Source organism: Streptopelia decaocto, assembly GCF_964273445.1.
Source record: "Streptopelia decaocto genome assembly, chromosome: Z".
Lineage (NCBI taxonomy): Eukaryota > Metazoa > Chordata > Aves > Columbiformes > Columbidae > Streptopelia > Streptopelia decaocto.
Genome location: NC_138657.1, coordinates 73586144 through 73608698, shown reverse-complemented (window position 1 = coordinate 73608698; position 22555 = coordinate 73586144). Strand labels below are relative to the sequence as shown.

The 22555-nt window shown below is 52.2% G+C and overlaps 1 protein-coding gene across 1 annotated transcript in view; it reads right to left on the bottom strand.

The window, feature by feature from the left end:
- The window catches only part of NOL6 (nucleolar protein 6), a 29860-nt gene that overhangs the window by 5747 nt on the left and 1558 nt on the right, over positions 1-22555 (bottom strand). The window contains exons 3-24 of the mRNA XM_082075408.1: positions 22211-22327; positions 21770-21949; positions 19435-19603; positions 18575-18709; positions 18287-18450; positions 17715-17835; positions 17356-17414; positions 17091-17192; positions 16444-16559; positions 15840-16017; positions 15387-15509; positions 15079-15227; positions 14236-14311; positions 12272-12412; positions 11855-11972; positions 11481-11635; positions 11082-11245; positions 10493-10645; positions 9238-9335; positions 7907-8031; positions 7658-7747; positions 4935-5132 (exon numbers count right to left, since the gene is read on the bottom strand). Of these exons, the coding sequence (XP_081931534.1) occupies positions 4935-5132; positions 7658-7747; positions 7907-8031; positions 9238-9335; positions 10493-10645; positions 11082-11245; positions 11481-11635; positions 11855-11972; positions 12272-12412; positions 14236-14311; positions 15079-15227; positions 15387-15509; positions 15840-16017; positions 16444-16559; positions 17091-17192; positions 17356-17414; positions 17715-17835; positions 18287-18450; positions 18575-18709; positions 19435-19603; positions 21770-21949; positions 22211-22327 (2931 nt within the window). The remainder of the gene's footprint in view (positions 1-4934; positions 5133-7657; positions 7748-7906; positions 8032-9237; positions 9336-10492; positions 10646-11081; positions 11246-11480; positions 11636-11854; positions 11973-12271; positions 12413-14235; positions 14312-15078; positions 15228-15386; positions 15510-15839; positions 16018-16443; positions 16560-17090; positions 17193-17355; positions 17415-17714; positions 17836-18286; positions 18451-18574; positions 18710-19434; positions 19604-21769; positions 21950-22210; positions 22328-22555) is intronic.

The window sequence follows — 22555 nt, the reverse complement described above, 5'->3', positions numbered from 1 at the left end:
TACAGTAAAGCAGGAAACATTTTCTTACCCATCTGCACAGGAAAAGATCTGCCATATACAAGATGGGCAGCTCCTCTGCCATGAGATCTCTGACACACAATGTGCAGACAGAGAAAGCTTAACTCTCAGCAGAAGAGGGCACTTCACAACCAGTGACCCAATGAGACCAAATGCATGGTAAGAAACATCAGGTTTTTTAACAGGTGCTACAGGCACACAGATGGACAGGGCTCAGGCAGCTTCACTCAATGTCCCCTGCTATGACAACAACTCTGGACCCTGTGGAGGTGACCAGAGTCTTTGGGCTTTGTGAGCTCCTGAATGCATGCAGATGGGCATGGCAAGTGTATCCACAAGTCCTGTGTCCTTGGATTGGCTCTTGAGCTCTAGAAGACAGTCAAACCACCCTGGAGCAAAGGTGTGCTGACCACGTCTTCCCATGCCATGTCCAGCGAATGGCTGGGGGTTCTGCTCCTCAACAGCCAACATCACACAGACCAGCCATGTGATGTCATAGAGATCCCACAGGAGCCTCATTTGAGACACTTACACTGTAATTTAGCTTTTCTAGAGAGTCCCTGCCAGGATCAGACCCAGGGTATGCTCATCAACGTGCTCAGAACCACAGGCCCTGGGGAAGCTGGTGATGGGCTGCAGCTCCAGGGAAGCCCTCTCTGCAGAATGTCTGGAACCTGCTTTCCCTCAAAAGCATCTGTCTGCAAAGCCTTCTGATCTGGATAGACTCCCAGAACAGTCCTTTTCTGTCTGTGCTGGAATTGAAGAAATTGCCATCTGAATTACAGGACCAGACTTTGATCTCTACCCAGAGCCTCCCAGGAACCAGAGCAACTTGATCAGACCAGCTCCTGCATCATGTCTCCTTGGAGCAAGAAAAAAAATGAAGGCAGTAAGAACTCAACGCCTCCCCTCCTTTCATTTTGTCCTCTGATTAGGCTCCCTGGGGAAGGCATGTAGCAACCCTCCAGCTCCAGAGTGCTCCTGCCTTGCTAACCCCTTTGATTTGAGAAGAGACCTCTTCTTCAGTAGTAAACAGCTTGGACAGGAGAAAAATGCATCTCCTGGTTACTGAGCAAGACACTACTCTCTGTCCCCGTTTAAATCCCTTTTTCACATGGCCAGCTCAGAAAAGGGCGATGTTTCTTTTTTGCCCACAGAAGAGAACAAAATCCCACAGCTTTGCTGCGTGGCAGATGTCTCCATTGCTGTAAACCCACCACAGCTGCCCTGTCAGCCTCACCTACAACCCTGTTTCTCAATTCTGTGGTTTGTGCTATTAAAGGAGAGCAAATTACCTTGAGTCAAAGCCAGCCAGTTCTGCGTCCAAGCTGCCTTCTCATCCAAAATTTCTCATGTTCACTGCTGTCCAGCACCAGCTTCTCACTGCATATGGGTCACCCCCAGGCTGACCCAGAGGAAGAGAAACAGATGGGTGCTGGAGAGGCTACCAAACAAAGCCAGGTCAAAGCACAAAGCCAATGCAAAGGTCTTGCCTTTAGGCAACAACACTGTACACTGCAAAACAGAACTGGATTATTCTGATGGGGTAGTTTCTACCGACAGCTCTGCATCACCCACTTGCTGGTGACTCCACAGTGCAAAGTCAGCTTTTGAGGACTTTCAACGCAGGTGGATGCAGCTGAGTTATCGGAAAGCATGTGCAGCATCACCTCTGTCACTCTTCCAGGAGAAGAAACACCTGTTTTCCCAGAAAGAGATATTCATCAGGCCCTTCAGGTCTGGCTGCTACTGATCCAGAAGCTACAAGAGCCAAGTGAACTGGTACTGCAAGATATCTTCAATATGATGGCTGCAAGGGAATACAGCTGTACCCATCTCAGAGCCTTCAAGATGAGGAAAAGCTGCCCAGCCAGGGCTGCAAAGGCAGACTTCAGGCTCTCTAACCCCTAGCTTGCTCTTCAGAGAAACTGTGACCAGTTCCTTCTCTGTTCCTTCCTGAGCACCCTCAGGCCAAAGGACAAGAGACATCAAGGAAACACAACACTGCTTCCAATAAGGCCTTTACTCATATCCATGTTTCTTCACTGGGATGTCAGCATACTGGATTTAGAACCAGTTGTAATTTGTAACCCAACCAAACCCTATTCCAAGTCTATTATTACCAGCATTAAAGAAAACAGGTAGTAAAATTCAGTTTTGATGCCATAATTGACTGGATCAATTAAGTCATAATCGCTTAAAGGATAATAAAAGTTGCTTTCCAGGGAAGCCTCTTGTACACCTTTCACTTCTGAAGCCATTTGCTGACACCAAGTTTACCAGAGGCACAAAGAAGTCCTATAAACTGCAACACACCCTGATGAGTTTCCTGCTGAGACATACAGCCAGATTTGCTGCAAGCCTGCTAACAGCCTCCCCAAGGAGCCTGCTGTCCCCATCGGCTTGTCCAACGGTCTCCAGGTCCTCTTCGCACACCAAGTCAGTGTCCTGTCAGGTCCCCATGAGAGTTGCTTTAGTCTTGACCCCAGAGACACAGCGGCTCCAGCCCCGTGCACGCAGGCATCTCCACCACCTTGGCAGCTGCTGAAAGGCTCCATTCAGCTCTAATCCTGGTGGGGGCATGAGGTGGAGGAGGACTTCAGGCTTCAGGAACTCACTTCCTACCCAGATCTGTGCCTCCTGGTTGAGGTTTCATGGTGGCAGGTTAAATCCTCATCATACAGGGAACAGAAGAGAGCGGCTGGTCTTGATATTCCTGCTCGGATAGATGGCAGGAAAGACTGAAATTGTGAACGGTTCCCAGCCGCTGTGCTTCCTGCTCCCTTTAAGTCTTGTGCAGGGTGCTTCTCCCCTCCTTCTTGCATATCCTGAACCTCAAGAAAGCCCCACATACTCTCAGCAATGTGTCCTGCGGGACCTCCAGCTTCAAAATCACCTTCTTTCTCAAAGGCGGGAGTGCACTGAGCATCTCCTCTCCTCTCTCTTCTCCTCCATGACTTTCCAGTTAAACAAGCAGCACTACTTGCAGGGAAACTGTGGGACAATTTTGAGGTCTTCCTCAATTTAGAGATGTCTTGCATGCATCCCTGTCTCTCACTTCCTTGCCTCATCCCTTGATCTGTCCCAGACAGAAAGACCAAGCTCGCACCTTGCTAGACCTAGCAGCCCTACTGAAGGCACAGCACATTCCCACAGACTGGGCAGAGACCAGCACAAACAGCAGCTGGTAGGCAGCATGGGAGGTAACAGGTCTGTGCCTAGGCTTGAGAAACATTCAAAGAAACACATCCAAGTTTTCTGTGGTCACCTCCTGAGCTACCTGGGTTAAAGTGAAAGAGGAGCACAGCATCTTCCAGCCTGAACTGGAGTTTTAATTCAAGCACCTCTGCAATTCCTTCTACAGACATGGAGGCAAGATCTGACCCTTTCTGCTGTCCCTCCTTGCAGCTGCCACCACTCCTGAGCGTGGTAGCAACAGCGAAATGCTTGGTGGCTGTGTAGCATTAGCCAGCTTGGGGGCCAGCAAATGCTGAAACCTGCAGAGCCTGTACAAGGCATCCCAGGAAGAGATGCTACCCAAAATCTATTTTTGTTTTGCTGGCACAACTCCTTCCCCAGTGCAAGCTTGGAGAGAAGCTGATACCAAAGCTTCAGGCAAGAGAAGAATATGGGAAGGTGGACAAAACCCTCCTGGTGTGTCAGTCAGGAGAAACACAAGATGAAAGACCTCAAACCTGCCCTGCAGCCTGGGAGCACCAGCCAGGAGCTGTGAGAGCACAGCTAAAGCTGCAGCACCCCCAGCTCCAGTTCTGCCTTCCTGCAAGCAGCCACTAGCACAGCTCAGCTGCCACAGAGACCTGAGGAGTCAACACTTGCTGCAACAAGGGAAATCCCAGTCAGATAACAGGGAAAAATATTCACAGTGGTCATCAAACACTGGGCCAGGAAGGTGGGAAATCTCCATTCCCAGACACAGCTGGCAGTTAACAGGGCTGGGCTCTGCACAGCCCACACTAATGTCAAAGCCGACTCTGCCCTGAGTGGGGAACAGGGGGCAGATCTCTCTGCAGCACTTCCCTGCCAAAGCCAGCCTACAGTTCCTGTAGCAGTTCTGACACAGCTCACGGCACTTCTGTGGGTAAGGGATGGCAAAGTCAAACCAGGTTTTGAAAAAAGGCCATCACAGCCCCACCTCTCTGCACATGAACATTTTATTCAGCTACTCTACCGTACACTAGCAACAAAGAGGCAGAGGCTGCACATCTGCAAAGTATTGCCTGTCCAGATCTGGTGTGGATCACCACTGCCACCCAGCATCTTGCATATCTCCCCAGTTTGCTGAGACTTTGGCACAGCTAAACAGTGGACAAGCACTGGGTTGATAACTTCAGATACTGATATTCTCCATATACCCACATTACCAACTTCTTCTGCAATCACGTGTGTAACCATCCCCAGAGAAACCACTCTGTGACCAATATTCAGCCTCTATGGCTCACACAACCATCAGCCTAACAGCAGGAGCCCTGCTGGTATCACACCATGGATTGCTGTACCTCCTTCCAGAAAATACAGGTACCTACCACCCATCAGGCACCCCACTTGGTACAAGAAGCCATGAAAAAAATTAATTGACAGACCAGAGACAAATGGCTTAAAGACACTTTTGCACTGAAATATCATATTCTTCAGCAAAAGCTCCAGGTGCTTTGTATATGTGGCCATTCTCACATCAGCAGCACTCCCATTTCCATGGAACGGGTGATGCAATCACCAGCTCTTTTGCTGAAGAAGTGATTTCAGATGCACACAAAGAGAGACAGTCTCATGCAAAATACATAAAAGACGTCATAAACAAGCTCCTGCAGTGGCAGGCAATTAATGACACAAATAACAGAAGGCAACTCCTCCTTAGGCAGATTGTCCCCTGTGCCTCTCCAAAGGGCTGTGCTTACCCTCAGCTCCTGGAGGTAGCACTGTACAGGGTCATAATCCACCACAGGGAAGAGGATCTTCACTGCAGCGCTGTTCTTCACCACACCCCGGGTAAATGATTTTAGTGGCCGGTCCACACCCTCCAGATGCCGAGGAATCTGGTTTGGATTCAGGTGGATCAGGACATCGTAGAGGTCCAAAGGAGGGCGAAAGACCATCTGCAGGGAGAAAAGACCAGTGCTACTCAATATAGGACACAGGAAAGCAGGAGAGATCACAGAGGTTTCCCAAGTTTTTGCTTGCATTTTAGTCTCTTCTTACAATGCAGTAAACCGAAGCCAAATTTTTTGTGAGATAAATGGCAAGTTTGCCAAAACATCCACAGGAAGAACATAGCTGTGGTGGAGCCACAGGGAGCTCCAGCCCATACAGGCCACCACACTCCTGGGCTCAGGTAAGTCCCTGATCCAGCATGGGCTCTGTTGACATCAGAAGGATCTGACCCTCACTCCCCTAGACCCCATGCAAGTGCTGTAACAAGGATTCTGTAGAGAGCAAGGTGGTTCCACCATGGCCATCTCCTGCTGGGCAGGCTAAATGTTCTCTGGACCACCAAAGTGCATCAGGAAGGACACACTCATTTGCCACAGCCCAACTGTACAGCAAGCTCAACCCTTAGAGGAGACACTCCCAACCCACATCAGACATCTTGCCACAAGGACTATGCTCTCTACCCCATTGCTTTCCCAGGTGAGCAGAAAAATCTAACCGCTGTTTCCAGGACTTGGGGACAGTCCCTGGAGAAGAACCTTCCACAGGTCCAAGGTGGTCCTCTTCAGCCCTGACCAGAGAAGCCAGGAAGCCCACCCGAGTGCATAACCTTTGGGTGGGCATTTGAGAGACAGACAGATGGTGAGCTGAGACAGGTAACTGTACTGCACGCAGCAGGGTCTCAGAACAAAGAGGGGAGCAGAGAAGCTAACAGGAGCCAAACAACACCCCGGGGACACAAGGAGTTGTGCAACAACAGCATGGTCCCATCTGTCCAGCAGGAGCTGCTCCAGACAGCAGCAGCATCTTCCATCAAGCAGACAGAGGATGATGAGAGCAAGCCCCTTTGATGGATAGGAGCAATCCCAGACACATAAATATTTGGACAGCAGGATCTGGCACTGTGGATAGTGCTGCATTAAAATGGAAAAAAAAACCATAAAACTACGTGTATGTTTTCATGGAATAAATGATGCAGGGACACAAACAGAGGCGTGGGACACCGCCCAATGTGGTGCTGGCAGAAAATCCACTGCTCAGAGCTGCTTTATAGCCAGGCTGGGGAGAACACACATGTAGAACATCAGTCACCAGCACTGAGTCCCAGCTCTGGTCCACACAGATTCCCTTTCCCACCCAGCTGACCAAGACCATGGCTTATTGTAACCCTCCGGGAACAAAGAAACAGACCTCACAAATCCACATATGCATCCACGTGAGAGCCAACCTGTCCCCAGAAAACCCAAATGCAGAGAAAAAAAGCTTGGAACACCCCCTCAGATACATGTGAAGAGAAGGCAACTCCAGGTTGCACTGGAAAGGCTCTTCCCTCCTCACATCCCCACACTCTGCTTACAGATTAGCAGCCCTGGAAACAGCATCCTGTGTTTATCCCTAAAGAAAGCTGCAGGTCTGGGAGGATGCCGGTATGGACCAGAGGGACAGCCTGGGCATGAGAAAGGAGTCCACTGCAACAGCCAAGGGGAGAGGAGGGGGAAGGAGGATCAAGGAGGGTGAGTCAAGGAGTTGAGAAGATGCTACCCACAGGGACAGCTTGTTTCAGGAGCTAACTGCACCGCCCAGCTTACACTGCACCTCTTGGGTTTCAGTCTTGGGTCCACACTGCGACTGCAGCACAGCAGGTACATCTCAGGTGTGCAGCATCTCACCCCATCACATCCCAAGCAACACACACTGCTCCCACCTCAAGCAGATCTCACCTCTGAAATATCACCAGTGCAAAATGCAGCAGAACTGAAAGCAACATCAATAAATCCTTTTTATATTGCCTAGGTAGGAAAAAGAAAACCACTATATGTGGGGTATTTTTCTAATGTGAATCTGTCATATATAACCATTGTTTGGCTTATTGAGTCCTCTCAGCATCAACTGCCTAGGCCACTATTTGGTACGCCAGCCAGCTCCTCTGCAAAACGCACGTATCTCCCCTCAAAGGGCAAAAAACTGTCTGCATCTCCCAAGTCTATTTGAGTAATGGATGCTTTAACTTATAAGAGAAAATGAAAAGGGTTAAACTATATAATGCCTTGCTCCTCTGCTCAAATCAAAATAACATCTTCTTTAAGTGACTGCTAATGTCCTACCAAAGCCTCTGTCACCTGGGCTTAGTTAGACTCGAGCACATGAGCCAGACTTGTAGTTACACCAAGAAAGAGTATCCCAAGATACTACTTGCTCCAGCCACAGACATGTGACCAATTCAATTCAAAATAAATTTTCCCCAGTCAATGATGTTCTACCCCAAGCTGCTATCCAGAGCTGGGTCCACCAGAAGCGGGGTAGCACAGTGATGCCCCAGCCTCGCAGCTCCCATCCTTGCTGCTCTTCGTCCTGGGGCAATCACATGTGGCCACAGCCTGAATCCAAACCACAGATCCCGGCAATGACCACCGATGACCAGTATGCTTTGCCAGAGCCTGAAAATCCTTATGCTGGCACCCTGGGGCGTTACCTTCACATCTTGGCTGTTGAGCGGGTCCATGAGCTGCTCCTCCAAGGCACGGAGGGACTCTGAGGCCAGCACGAGAAGGCGCTGCAGGATCTGGGGAGGGAAGAAAGCCAGAGAGTGAAACTTGGCAGTCCTGGATGTGGCAGGAACCCAGCTCACACAGATGTCACTGGTGCTGGCTCCAGCACTGGGAGCAGGGAACTGCCCCAAGCCAGCACCCACCACAAGGCAAATACAGAGGGTCCAGCTCACCTGTGCTGAGGGTCGCTCTTGGGTCCACATGGAGCTCCACTGGTCTTTGGGGGTGGCGATGAACATGACAGGAAGGCGAGAGCGAGCAGCCATAAATTTGTTCTTGATCTCTGTGCAGTCAGCATCTGGGGATCACAGGCAGATGAGTGAGATGCTCTGCCCCAGTCACAGCCCTCCATCCTTCTCACCCATGTATCGCAACCCAGAAAAGGGCACAACAACAGGCTTTATCCTCTCCCACCCTCTGATCCCATGGTCCACATGCAAACGGAGTTCTATCACCATGGGCTTGCTCTGCTCTCACACTTCCTCAGTGCCCACCTGCAGGAAATCTTGAAAATAAGATGGAGCGCTAGATGGACCTTTGCTCTTAAGCAACCCAGATAAGCCCAGACATGGCTCAAGACACAGCAGGCACTGGGACCGACATTGACTGGGAACTCACGTCATAAGCTTGTAACAGAGTTTGTACCCAAAGAGCTTTTTACTTTGCCCCCTGCCCCAGATATGGAAAAACTAGCTCTTGGCCAAAACCACTTACTATTTAGTTCATCGAAAAAGCTGAAGGGTAGAAAAGTATCAGGTTCCAAAACCCAATTCTCTGTCTCAGAAAAGAAGAAGTTGAGGGAGTGCTGAAACCCACAGAAACAGCTACTCCCTCCAGCACTGCATACGCCACTACCAAGCAGCTTGACCTTTTCTTATAAATCACCTTCAAAAGCCAGCCATAGCTAGCTTCCCCACCTCACCACCACCCAAACCAAAGGCAATCCCATGGTCTCTTCTGGCTCCTGGGGAAAGACCGCATGTGTCCGAAAGATGGTCAGCAGACAAAACACAGGGAAGAGAGGAGGACTGCAGGTCCACCTGGACGTACCAACATGTTCCTTTGGAAACCAGAAACCTTCACCAGGAAACTTTAAATGCTTGGGAGGTAACGAAACCTGGAGAACTGCAGCCCTTTTCCCTTGCAGGTTTTGAAACCGAGGACCAATAGATCCTCCCAACGATGTGAGTGGCACAGCAGAGCTCTCAATGCAGACACAGCGCAGGAGCCTTGAAGCTTCCCATTCAAGAGTCCGCCTGCTCTCCCAGCACAACTGAAGGTTTGGCCCCCAAGAGCCAGGCCAAAGCCTCAAGCAAACCCAGCAGTTATGAAGGAGCAGAAGGCTTCCAAAGCAAGGCAGGACAGGAGTAAGGGAGAGGAAAATCTCCCTGCACTCAGCAGAAGCTGTGACATCCCCATGTATCCAAGACCCCTAGAGCCAGGCACTGACCAAAGAGGGGTCAAGACCCTCATGCCATGGCTCTCCTGCATGCTACCTGCTCACCTGTGAGGCCAGCATTCAGGTTGATGATCAGAGGGTTGTTTTTCCAGTCAAAGGTTGCCAGCAGGTTGAGGAAGCGCAGGAACCCAACCTGAGGAGAGCTGCAGACAAGACAAAAATTCAACACCAGCATTTGCTCTCTTGGCAGCAAGAGGGGCTTGGGGGTGACTTAGCAATGCCCAGCCCATACATAGCCCAAGAGATGTCTGTGGTGGGAAAGGGAAATCCAGAACAAGCATGAGTCTCTTCCCCTTCTCTAAATCACCAGGGAAAGCCTTTCACCCTTGTTCCTCCCTCCTCAAGTAACAGAAACCGGCAAAAAGTGTAACGTTGCCCTGGTCACCACATCTCCCACCACCCCCCTGACCCAGACTCCTTGGCGCTGGAGCATGAGGGAGGTGGAGAGAGGGCTGGTCCCACCTCCAGTGCAGCTCTGAACAGCACCAGCCCAGCTCCCACTGTGCCTCTTCCCCTATGACACAACACGTGTGTGAAGCCAGACAGCTGGGTCAATGCGGCTCCTGCTAGCAGGGTATTTTAGGAGAGACGAAAGCATTCCAGGCATCAGGCTGTTAATCCTGGCTACTTTGGGGAAGGAAACCAGACTCCAAGTGCAGGGCAAAGTAACCTTTTGGCTCCCCACAGAGCAATAACAGTCCCTTTAACCTAATTTTGCTCCCTCTGGGCCAGATTCCATCCACCTGCTGGGAGCCAGCAAGCAATTGGCACTGCAGGGCTATTTACCAACATGATACCTCAATTCAGCTTTCAGCAGCCAGCCTCCTGCCCTTCCCTCAGGAGTCCTCTCCAGCAGAGAGGCTGCAGCCACCAGCACCACAGTAACATCCCCTTCAGGGAACCCAGTAGCCCCAGCATGCTGGTAGCCACAACATAGCCCTCACCCCTGCTTCTCCAAGCCATTCCCTGCAGGACAAGGCCCCACAAGCACTCAAGAAGGTACAGGACACCCCACAGTTGTGCCACCAGCACCAGAAGGCCATGACAAAACTTGCTCCCATTCTTATCTTCTTCCCCTCCCTACAGTGCACTGGGCTGGGGAAGCCCCAGCCCTACAGCATGGAGAATCTCCATCTTCTCTGGCCAACCGCTCCCAACAGGGCTTGGAACAGTGTTTTGGCAGCACAGTGGACTCATCCCAGCACCTCCTGCCCTATCAGCATCCCATCCCTCCTCTGTACCAGGTAAGGAAAAAAAGCATGAAATCCACATTAGGTCAGTCCGGGCTCCTCATCCTCACCTGGGCGGTGTGAAGGGGGCTGGGTGGAGGAAGAGAAACGCCACAAGGAGGTCCACACACTCCTCAGAGATGTTGTCGCTCAGGAGCTGGGCACTGACCCAGCGCTTGGCCAGCCGGCAAGTGCTGCCAAAGACAGGGTGCTGCTGCTGGAGCCTGTGTGGAAGGAGACAAGCCACTGCTCAACCCACACCTCCCAGGACCCAAAACGCATTCTGGCATTCAGCAGAAGGGAAGAGAGAGGCAAACATCCACCTGGAACATGTGTGCAGCATCACAAGCACAGGGCATACTCTGTGGAGGTTGAGATTTTGGGGGAACAAAGGGGAAATTCTGCCACATGCTCTTCTATGCAGCTCGCTGGTACTTGTCTCCCTACACCAGTGACCTCAACAAGGACAACCAGTGCCATTCTCACCCACATTCATCCCCTCAATCCCCCCACAGAGCCTCTCAGGAGGTGAGCAGAAGGGCCACTTCCCACAATGAGCTCCTCTCCCCAATATCATCCTGCAGCTTCAAGGACATCTCCACATTGGCTTCCACACACATCCTGTGCCCTGGTCCTTCTGGGACCCCCCACCTCACCTACCCATGCAGGGAGCTGGTTAAATAGGGCAGATGCAATGTCTCCAGCTCCAGCTGCCGAGACTCCTCTGTGTCCTGGTACTTCAGCATCCCTTCTGGCGTGACCACTTCCTTCAAGATCAGGGGCTCTCGGTGGTAGGCTACTTGGAGACGGAAAACGTAGCCATCCTGAGATGGGAGCAGACAGTGAGGTCAGGCTTGGTGGTAACATAAGCAGGCTGGTGTGCCACGCTGCGCCTCAGGGATGCAATAGCAGCACCCTGGCATCAGCAGAGTCTCACTATGCTCTTTTCTATGTGCTCTATCCAAATCTTGGTTCTGCCCAATGGGACCATGCCCACAGACCCCACCTGCCTCTTCAGTAACAAGTGAGGTCTGAAGAAGGTTCCTGCTGTGCCCCTACCTTGTACACATCAGTGTGGGTGACAGCAGGTCTGCAAACCAGGTGGTGCTGCTCCTGGAGGAGCTCAGCCAGCTGGAGGTGGAAAGCCGCCTTGATGCGCTTGATGGCTTCTTTGTCCTGTGGCCACTGACCACTGCCTTCCATGTGGCAGATGACTGGGGACAAAGGGACAGCAAGAGGCCAGTGAGCCCCACACAGGAATGAGGTGTAGGAAGGGGACAGCTGGGATTAGAGGTTGCAGCAGGAGAGCAGGAAAAGCCAGGGCTCTGCTCCTGCCTGCAGCACACCAACACTGCAGTAATGGAGCCAACATAGCCACCTGCCTCTGCTTCCCCCCACTACATCATCTCCCACTCACACTGCTCCCCACTTACTTGTCAAAGGGGCTATGTAGGCCGGGCAGGGCTTCTCCTCTGAGGGAAGCAGCAAGTGCTTGGTCTTGATTTGAGTATGGAAGGAATAAATCGGCTTCATGGGAATGGGCGGGAAGACCTGGGAGAGAACAGCAACCTGGGGACTAAGACCAGGGAGCAGAAACCCCCCCAGCACCATACACCCCCTCGCCCCAAAACTCCCGCTCCAGCAAAGCACCCCAACACAGAGGGCTTGGCCAACTTGTGCACAGCCAGCACCAAGGATGGGACAGCAAAGAAGACACACTGTACTACCCCAAGGGCTCTCAGGAGCCACACAAGCAGAGAGCGACTCATTCTCTGTTCCCCCTCAGTCCAGGGCCTCCCCCCAGTTCCACACAGACCCCTCATGCATGGGCTGTGCCCGCGGACACTCACGTCTGTGTACCGGAGGGCTGGGTGGACACCCTGTACAGCAGTCACGGTCAGCGGCAGCCCCTTCAGGTTCCACAGCTTGCGGCTCAGGTCATCGTAGGAGCAGACAACGCTGACCATGGCCTCCTCACCTGTCCCCGACACCTGCAGACACACAGGGAGCCTCTCCATCTCTCCCACTCCTGCATGGATGCCCACCTTGTCTCCCTCCCAGGCTAGCAACACAGCCAAGCTCCAAGGAGCCAGGATTGACACCCCAGGAAGGAGCTTCTGGCAAGAGCACTCAGCAAAATGGGGAGGTAAGAGAGAGAGAGGGAAGCCAAGGGCAAGGCTGTGGCTCCCCAGCAGCCACAGGCATCCATCCCAGAGGGTGTGTTTCAAGCAGCAAGTGAAGTTATTTCCTGTGCAAGACACTTAGGTGGTGCAAAAAGCTGTACTGCCAGCATTCTCACTAGGAAGGGAGAAGCTAAGAGTGTTTTGGGGCCAAAGAGACCACACACTGGCCAGTTGAGAGCTCTGCTAGTGCCTCTCAATGCCAACACAGGCAGCAGTTAACAGAAAACTGCTCCAACTACATCCTTAACCAAGGTAGAGCTGTGAAGCATGGCAAAAGCAAAGACAACATATCCAGTGCATCACAGGAGCCCTGGGGAGGATGAATGAGAAGCTCCAAAAGGAAAATTGGTGCTGTTCTGTCTGCTTGCACCTCCCAAAGTGCAGCAGAGGAGCCTGAATAAGGAGGAGACATCACTAACACCAAACTACTCAGCTCAGACACAGCTGAGCCAAGCCACACGCAGCCAGCCAGCCTGTGCTTTATGGCAGAGCAGCAGCACCCTCTGCGGGGTGCACCACAAATGACAAACCCCCATCCTGTCTGTCTCTGGAGCTGGCTGTACCATACACCTTCCCTTATCCCCCATGTCTCTCAGCCACCACAGACTCCCCAGCTGCCTGCAAACAAGTAGCTGGAGGAGCACAGACACTCCTACCCACTGCCTCGTACATAACAGCAAGTTTCTCCTTCATAAGTCAAGGATTGGCAACAATCAGACTCCTAAATGCCCCTCCGACTCTGGGAAAGCGCACCCCCCCTCAGCGTGGGGTTCATCCACCCTGCTCACTCCCGGCTAGCTTGCAGGGACATGGCACACACAGATTTTGCTGGCTCACCGCACAGCAGGCTGTACAAACAACTATTTAATTCCAAACCTGACATGTGGCTCTGTCCAGACCACAACTGGTCCTGGCACAGGAGACTCTCAGTCAGATTTGGTCCCCTTTGCTCTTAAAAAGGAGAAAGGCAACAATTTCCTTCTCCATCCAACAACCAGCTAAAGAGCTGCTTTCCTGAAAGACCAGCAAAGTGGTGCCAAAGTGCCACGTCTCATTTCCAGGCTTTAATTTTACAAGCTGGAGAGCAGAAGTAGGGAGGGGGATGTTTTCCAGCCTTCAGGACACATCTTTTTCTTTCTGATAGATAGGCAACACTAGGGAGGGGTCAGTGGGCATGATCTTGCATTTCGCAGCATGTCAGGAAGGCCCCTCTGGGTTTCTCAAGTGGGCCTATGGGATGAAGGCACAAGAGTGTCTGGCCCAAGACCTGAAGGATGTAGCACCTGAAAGGTGCAGCCAGAGGAGCACAGTGGGACAGTGATATATCCTCAGACAGTGTGGACATAGTGGACAGAAGCAGAAAGAGGAGGCCAGCAGACGCCTGCTGGAGAAAATGGGCGGGCTTCCAGAGCAAGAGGACTTTAGCAGCTATGCCTTGGTTGGCACGAAAAGGCACAGAAGATCCAAGCAGAACACCATGCTGCCCATCCAAGAGCCCATAGGCAGGCATTTTCCTTACCCTTGCTTCCTTCTCTTGGGAACCACCTAGCTGCCTCAGGGCTACAAAGCCAAAATGACCTTCTCTTAGCCCTTCCAAGAAAAACCCAGCCCCACTGGGGGAACAACTGTACCTCTCGCCCAGGCCTGATCACGGACTCCAGCAGGGCCCCAATGTAGCAGATGGAGGATTCAGGAATGTCCATGTGGCTATGTGGAAGAAGACAACAGAGGATCAGAGCTGTGACACATGAACTCATCCATCCTGACACTGTATGCTGTACCCATAGGCAAGGGTCTGTCCAAGACCAAGGAATCCCTCCATACAGGAAGGTCGTGGTGAGGACACCAATCTGTGTGTCCCTCTGATGCCCAAGTTATCCACCTAAAGCAGCACAAGAACTTGTTCAGCTTCACAAGATTCAAAGCTGAAACTGCCAACATGCAGCCTTTCCTCACAACACCCCTCCTCGAGTTGGGATAAAGAGACGCAGGCAACCCCTTTGCTCTGTGCAACAAGGTCTTGTTTTCGGCAGAAGGTCTAAACTGCATTGGAGGCTTTCCAATGTCATAGGGAGACCCAACCTTGTGAACCACTACAGGGTCCCAGAGGACTTCACAAAGCATCCTGCAAGGTCCAGATGGCTTTTATTCCAGCTCCACCAACGAGTGTTCCAACATCCCACCCAACTGTAGGTAAGGGCAGAACCATGCTGGCTCCTTGCCCTTAGCACTGCCATCAGCAGAAGCTACAGCACCATGTCCTTGCCCTCCCCACCTTCTTTTTAGAGGCACCTTGCAGCATCAGGACCACAACTGAACTGAAATGCCTTCCAGATTTCAAAGCCAAAACAACCCACAATGTCCTCCGAAGCACAAAGCTGACAATATTTTTTCCAGGGACATGGCACAAGCCAGGAGAGCAGCAATGACCACACACACAGCTGCAGCCTCAGCTGCTGCTTGGTACAACTTACAGTTTCAGGAGGTGCCTGACGATCTGCTCAGGAATGAGGCGTTTCTGGCAAACAGTGTCAGCCTCCCATACGACCGCTTCGCAGATGCTGCCATCCTGGAACCGCCGCAGCTCTGACTTCTCCCCCCAGAAGGTCCGGAAGTCCTGGGCCTGCAAGGGACATTGGCCAAGCCAGGTCAGGGACACAGGTCACCACTGGGACTGGCCAAACCATTTCCACAACCACCAGCCAGCCCCAAAGCCATCCACAATCACAGCACAACAGCAGCTCTGCTACACACCACTCACCATAAGCAGCACAACCCTCACCTCAGGGAGATCTGCTTGCGGTCCCTTCTCCAGCACACTGGCAGCAAACTCAGGGACAAACAGAAGCCCAAACGTCAGGGGCCCAACATCCTTGTGTTTCGGGGGCTCAGTGTCAATTGGCCACTGTGGGAAAATGGGCAACAGGAAGCAAAAAGAGAAATGAGGCTGCTGGGATACCAGGCTGCTAGACAAACCTCCAGCTACAAGCTCTGGGGTCCTGGGCAAGCACAGCCAGCCCTTGCTGGGCCACAAATTCTCCCCAGACCAAGCCTTCCAGCTGCACCCCACACCCCAGCACGCAGAGCCTCAAGTCCTTCATTCCCCATAAATGGGTCAGGCCTGTTTCCTCCCCCAGCCAGCAGAGATGCCCTCCCTGTGCCCAGCAGCACCACAGGGGACATATAAGACACCACATGCTGCAAAAGACACAGTGTCATTGCTGAGCCACGTTACCTCAGGGATCTGGGGCAAGGAATGAGCTACAAGCAGTGCTCTCCCAGCCAGCCCACGTGTCAGCAGCGAGACAATGAAGGGAAGGGCTGCGGCCACGTAGTTCCCACCCCGATCCATCAGCTCGTTCAGCAGCTGCATCTTCTTGCAGGCACCCTGCAGCTTGGAGACATGCTTCAGGCTACAGGAGGAGGACAAAAGCTGGTCACCGAGGAGAGAAGCCGGCCACTCACCTCTGCCACCAAATCCTTTCTGAGAGAGATGCTAGAGGATAGCTAAAGTGGGGAGAAGAGAGTCCTGGCCCAGGATTGGGGCTACGAGAAGAAACACTGCACTTTGGCATATCAGGATCCACCAGAGGAGATGCTGGTTCTTGGGACATTTATCATTCCCAAAAACCAAAGAACTTCCGCCCTTCCTTCTGGGAGGCTATCTAGACAGTAAAAGCAGAATGGCCAAACGCAAGAAGCACCAGTGTCTGTCTGAGAGCTGGCTGGGCCACCTCCCCAGAAGCAGATCTGAATCTGCTCCAGTCCAAAGCCAGAAGCAGCTCACTACTATCTGAACAAGGCCCTCAGCATCACCCCACCAACACAGCAAAACTCACTGGAAGACATGGTCAAAGGTTCTGAGCATGGGCTTCGTGGTCATGAGCAGTGCCTGAAAGCCGTCCACCATTCGATCATCCAAAATTTCCATGGAGCGCTTGGCTTCAAACTGGACCTGAGTAAAGAGACAATACAGAGCAAGAGCATACATGAGAGGGGAAAAGGAAAGCAAATCCCTCCAACAGTGGTCACCGATGCTCCTCCATCAACCACAGGCATCCCAGCTCCATGGTCACCAGCAGACCCTGATCCCAGTCAGCCTCTGTCCTCAGCATGAAACCAAATCACTAACAGCTGTCACTGCTGGCCAGACAGTCCCTCCTGGATATCCCTGCCACGAAGACACTTTTTTTTCTGCTCCAAAATAGTTATTTCTGCTGAACAGCTGCTTGGCTTCACTTAAAAGTACCCAGGAAAACAACTTTTCTCCACCATTCAAGCAAGACAAGTAAGGCAGCACTACATCCAAGTCTTAAAATTAACTTCCAACCTTTAGAGCTGGAGATGAATGTTAAAAGCCTAGAAAGCAACACTGAACCCCTCCCCCAGGTCTAACGTCCTCCTCCAAGAGGCCTAACCACCCTCTGCTTGCCTCAGCTTGCTCCTAAGATGGCATCTCAAGAAGCCACCACAACCTGCCCAGTACCTGGTGGTATTTGCTGGCAGTCATATCAGCACAGAGGTTCACCAGCCCAGAGGGATCCACAAAGACCACTTCAAACGCCTGGTGGAAATCATCCAGGACAGGCTGGAAGAGCAAATAACAGTCCTCAGAGTCACAGTGCAGCAGAAACACCAGAGTAACACCACCTCCTTGCCATCTGACATCCCTGTAACAAGCACAACCCTGCCTGGGGAGCACTGGCACCACAGCCAGACACAGGCACAAGCCCCCCAGGAGCGTTGCTCACCAGAGAGACATCTGCATCCTTCACCAAGCTGATCCCCGTCACGCTCAGGTCAGTGGTGGCTGTGGGCAGACAGGAAGGAACAAGTCACACCACCATCCACATGTCCTTCTCTGGTGAGAGCGGTACAGCTACACACCAATACCACTGTGGTCTCACAACATAAACAGTGCTACAGCATGATGCTGGCCTCCAACACTACCCAACTCTCTGCAAGCTGCTCCATCCAGCCCTCCTTTGCCTTCTCATCGCTTTCTGTCCACCCCACCCCACTCAGCATCAGAGGGAGAAAAGCCACAATTTCCCCTTCTCTCCGCCATTTTCAGGCTTCACACAGAGACTGCTGACACCTGCAAACTCACCCAGGAACTGCAGGGTGCTTCTCAGCACCTGGTACCCACTCATCATCTTAACAATCTTGCGTTTCATCAGCAGGTAGCCAACAAGCATGGAGACCAAGAAGCCACTGAAGCACCCCAAACCCTGTGAAAACAAAGGGCTGAGTCAAAAAGAGCTCAACAAGGCACCACAAGCCCCAGAGCCCACCCCACATAGCTGCTTCAGCCACCAAGCCCCAGCCTCAGCAGGAAGACATGGAGGCAAAGCCCTATATGACAAGCAGAGATATTGATCCCCTTGCAGGAAGGTAACAACTCAAAGTTCTTGGAGAAATTGAATGAATTCCCCTCCCAAAAAAACAAACACCCACTACATCATTCCCAGGATCTCAAAGAAGCACAACCATCCCAGTACACACAGACTCATTGCAACTCACAGCGCAGACTGGAATCCCTTGACACCTAACACAGATCAAAGTCACAAGCCCACCCGCCAGGACCAAAACACCACCTTTTCACCTCTAGAAGGGAGAGCAGGCCTAAGAAAGGTCAGCCAGGCAAGCAGAGCCTGCCCTGACCCCTGGCACAGGACATACCTTGCTGAGCTGCCGCTGGTTCAGCCAAACTTTGAGAAGGGCCAGGCCATCCTTCATCCCTGGGAAGTCAGTGGCTGCACTAGACAAGAAGTGCAGGTGGGAGAGCAGCACTGTGTCGCAAACGATGGAGTTGTTGTAGTGAGGGGTTGGGGGCTCAGCGGCTCCTGTGCAGGGAGACGACAGCATGTTGGACCCAACCACAAACCTGCTGTTCACATAAAACAGCTGCAGCAAACTGGGTGCAGCCTCTGGCTGAACTGAGCAGCACCCTGCTCCCCCAGGGCCTACCTTCTTTGGGGGTGCTCTGCTCCATGAACCAGGCCATCCGGACGTTGTTCTTGCTGGGGTAGAAGCGGCTGGGTTTGAAGAGACCCGTGGCAGGACAGGCATGGAGTCGGACAGTGACCATCTTCTCATCCTTGCCTGTAAGCACCAAGGAACAGATATGCAGGAGGAAAACAGGGAGCATCCCCAGCTTGGGAAGAGGAAAAAGCTACTTCCCAACAAAACTCAGCAGAGTGGAAATCATCTCAGAGAAGAGAGCGACCATATCCCACAGCCAACAATAACCCCAAGGTCACGTTATTCACGTCCAAGTCCTATCTTCATCCCCACTGGCCAGCCTGGTACACCAGCACCTTCCTGTCCACCCTGGCCTTGCCACCACCTGTCCCAGACCCAAACCCACTATCACCTGGGGTCTGTGGAAACCAGCGGCACCCAGCAGCCCATGCACTCCCTGTCATCTCCAAGAAGAGCCACATTGTGTGCAGCTGCCTGGGAAAGGCCAGAAGACGGCAAGGAGCAGGGATGGGGAAAGCAGAGAGGACAGCACTAGACACAGACATGTTTTCATAGGGCCTACTTTACTCCGTGAAGTACCTACAGGGTGGGCCAAGGCTGGGGAGTCCAGTCAAACTACAGAGGAGGATCGGAAGGGAAAGAGACTTTGAGGACTAGGGGCTGTGTGGAGGGAAAGGAGAGCTGGGAACATCAAAACTCCAAAACTTATCACCAGTTGTGACAACAGCCCCAGACTGACCCCTCTCCAAAGGGGCTGCCACATGGTATGAGACCACCATCACCATCCTCCACCTAACATCAGCCCCCACTCACAGTCCCCACCAGAGCCAAGGCTCAAGTGCTACCTTGAGGCCTCAGGAGCAGGATGGGCTTGAGATGGTTGCTGTTCATATAGGCAAACTTCACACTGCCAAAGAGTTTCTCCTTGGAGAAGTGCTGGGCAATGTGGGCCAGGTAGAGAGCTCTCTTCCGGTGGTAGCGCTGGTTCAGGTTGTCTTTGTCTTGAAAGATTTCCTGGAAAGAGAGGGATGGGGTAAATTCATTTCACATGCCTGCAGAGGCCAGTAAAGCACCCATCACTCGCCCCAGCCCCACAGACAGCCCCATCTCTGACATGCAACTGAAGCCCCAGGGAGCTCCAAGTCAGTCAGGAGCTCTACTTTGCTGCTGGCTCACCAGGCTCCAGGATCACAGGAGACAGAGCAGAGCCATACAGCTAAACAGCGCATCACTTTGTCTCACACCCCACTTGAACAAGTCTGGGCAGCAAACAGAGGGAGCTCTAGAGAGGTAAAAGCCTGCAAATGAGTCAACAACGTGCCCTTGTGGCCAAGAAGCCAAATGGTACCTGGAGTGCATTAAGAAAAGTGTGGACAGCAGATCAAGGGAAGTTGTCTTCCCCCTCTATTCTGCCCTGGTGAGGCTGCATCTGGAATTCTGTGTCCAGTTCTGGGCTCCCAATTTGAGAAGGGATTACTGAATTACTGCAGGGAGTTCAGCGGCAGGCTACGAAGATGATGAGGAGTCTGAAGCAACTTTCTTATGAACAGAGACTGAGACAGCTGGGTCTGTTCAGCCTGGAGAAGGCTGAGAGGTATTCACAGTATCACAGTATGTTTGGGATTGGAAGGGACCTCAAAAGATCATCTAGTCCAATCCCCCTGCTGGAGCAGGAACGCCTAGGTGAGGTCGCACAGGAACATGTCCAGGCGGGTTTGAATGTCTGCAGAGCAGGAGACTCCACAACCTCCCTGGGCAGCCTGTTCCAGTGTCTGTCACCCTCACTGAGAAGTTTCTTCTCAAATTTAAGTGGAACCTCTTGTGTTCCAGCTTGATCCCATTACCCCTTGTCCTATCATTGTTTGCCACCAAGAAGAGCATGGCTCCGTCCTTTATATATTTATGGCTCCTCACCCTTTATATATTTATAAGCATTAATAAGGTCACCCCTCAGTCTCCTCCAAACTAAAGAGACCCAGCTCCCTCAGCCTTTCTTCATAAGGGAGGTGCTCCACTCCCTTAATCATCTTTGTTGCCCTACGCTGGACCCTCTCCAGCAGTTTCCTGTCCTTCTGGAACTGAGGGGCCCAGAACTGGACACAACATTCCAGATGTGCTCTCACCAGGGCGGAGTAGATGGGAAGAAGGATCTCCCTCAATCTACTAACCACCCCCTTCTAATCCAGCCCAGGATGCCATTGGCCTTCCTGGCCACAAGGGCACAGTGCTGGCTCATGGTCATCCTGTTGTCCACCAGGACCCCCAGGTCCCTTTCCCCTACACTGCTCTCTAATATGGAATTTCCCAATCTATACTGGAACCTGGGGTTGTTCCTTCCCAGATGCAGGACTCTACACTTTCCCTTGTTAAATTTCATTAGGTTATTCCCCGCCCAACTCTCCAGCCTGTCCAGGTCTCTGGATGGCATCACAGCCTTCTGGCGTGTCAGCCACTCCTCCCAGCTTGGTGTCATCAGCAAACTTGCTGATAGTGCACTCTATTCCCTCATCTAAATTGTTAATGAATATATTGAATAATATATATAATCTCAAGGGTGGGTGTCAAGACGATGGGACCAGGCTCTTTTCAGTGGTGCCCAATAATAGGATGAGGGGCAATGGGCACAGACTGAAGCACAGGAGGTTCCATCTGAATATGAGGAGAATCTTCTTTACTTTGAGGGTGACAGATGCTGGAACAGGCTGCCCAGAGAGGCTGTGCAGTCTCCTTCTCTGTGGACATTCAAAACTCTCCTGGACACATTCCTGTGTGATCTGCTCTGGTGAACCTGCTTTAGCAGGTGGGTTGGACTGGATGATCTCCAGAGGTCCCTTCCAACCCCAGCCATTCTGTGATTCTGTGCAATATCACCCCCCCCCTGCAACACAGACTTGGGAGCTGGGGCAGAAGTGCAACGGGGCAAAAAGCTGTACAGTATCTATCTCCTTGGCAATGTGGAAGAGCTTCAGCCCAGGCAGAGGGAAGGAAGATGTTCAAGAGGAACTAAAATCAAAGCAGCCAAAAACTTTCAGTGGTGAGACAGTACTCCCCAGCTCTTCATGGAGTCACCAGACCGCATGTCCAAATACTGCAACCTCACTCAGGACTGGAGAGCACAGGGCAGGTCACAGAAGGGACAGAGCTCAGCCGGGCCCCAAGCCACTTGGAAGCCAGACTCACCCGCGGCATGGTCACCGCCACATCCACATTGATCTCTGGCTTAATGCAGGTGCCCAGCAGGTAACTGCCCACCACCTTCAGCTCAGCTGGGGGCAGGAAGCGGAACTTCCCCTTCACGCTGAATGGCACCTGCAGGAACGGGACCTTCACACCCTTGGGGAGCCAGGCCTGGTCAGTGAGCTGTGGACAGACAGAACATGTGAAATACACCAAACATCACCAACAGGTGGAAGAACCAAGACCCCTCTCACCACACAACTTCAGGCACCCGCACCCAGGGCTTAGAGATAGAGTATTCCCCTCTCCCCTCCAACATGAAGTAAGGTAATATTTTTTTTAGTCCCTAAAGGACACAGTCCACAGGGACCTCTGCCCCTACAGCAAGAGCAAAACCTGCTCCATACGGGGTCACACTGCCTCCTCCATCCCTCTGGGACATACTTCCGTTTCTGGGGTCTCTGGGATAGCGCTCAGCAGGCTACTAATTTCATGGAGGAAGGCATCAATCTTCTTCTTCTTCGCCTCCTTCAGTGTCACCTCCTTCAGAAGCTCTTCAATCTGTAAGGGAAAAGGGGACCCTGAAAGGCAGCTGCCATACTGGAATCACTCCTGTCCTTTATCTTGTTCTCCAGCACGCACCATGAGCCTGGTGAAGAAGGCAGCAGGTGAGCTGGAGAACACATCTAAGCATCTCCACAATCCATGCCCAGAGCTGAGAGTCCAGTCAACCCATGGCCAGAAGGATAACATAGCTCCTGCCATCTCCTGTGATGGGCTGAATGGAAA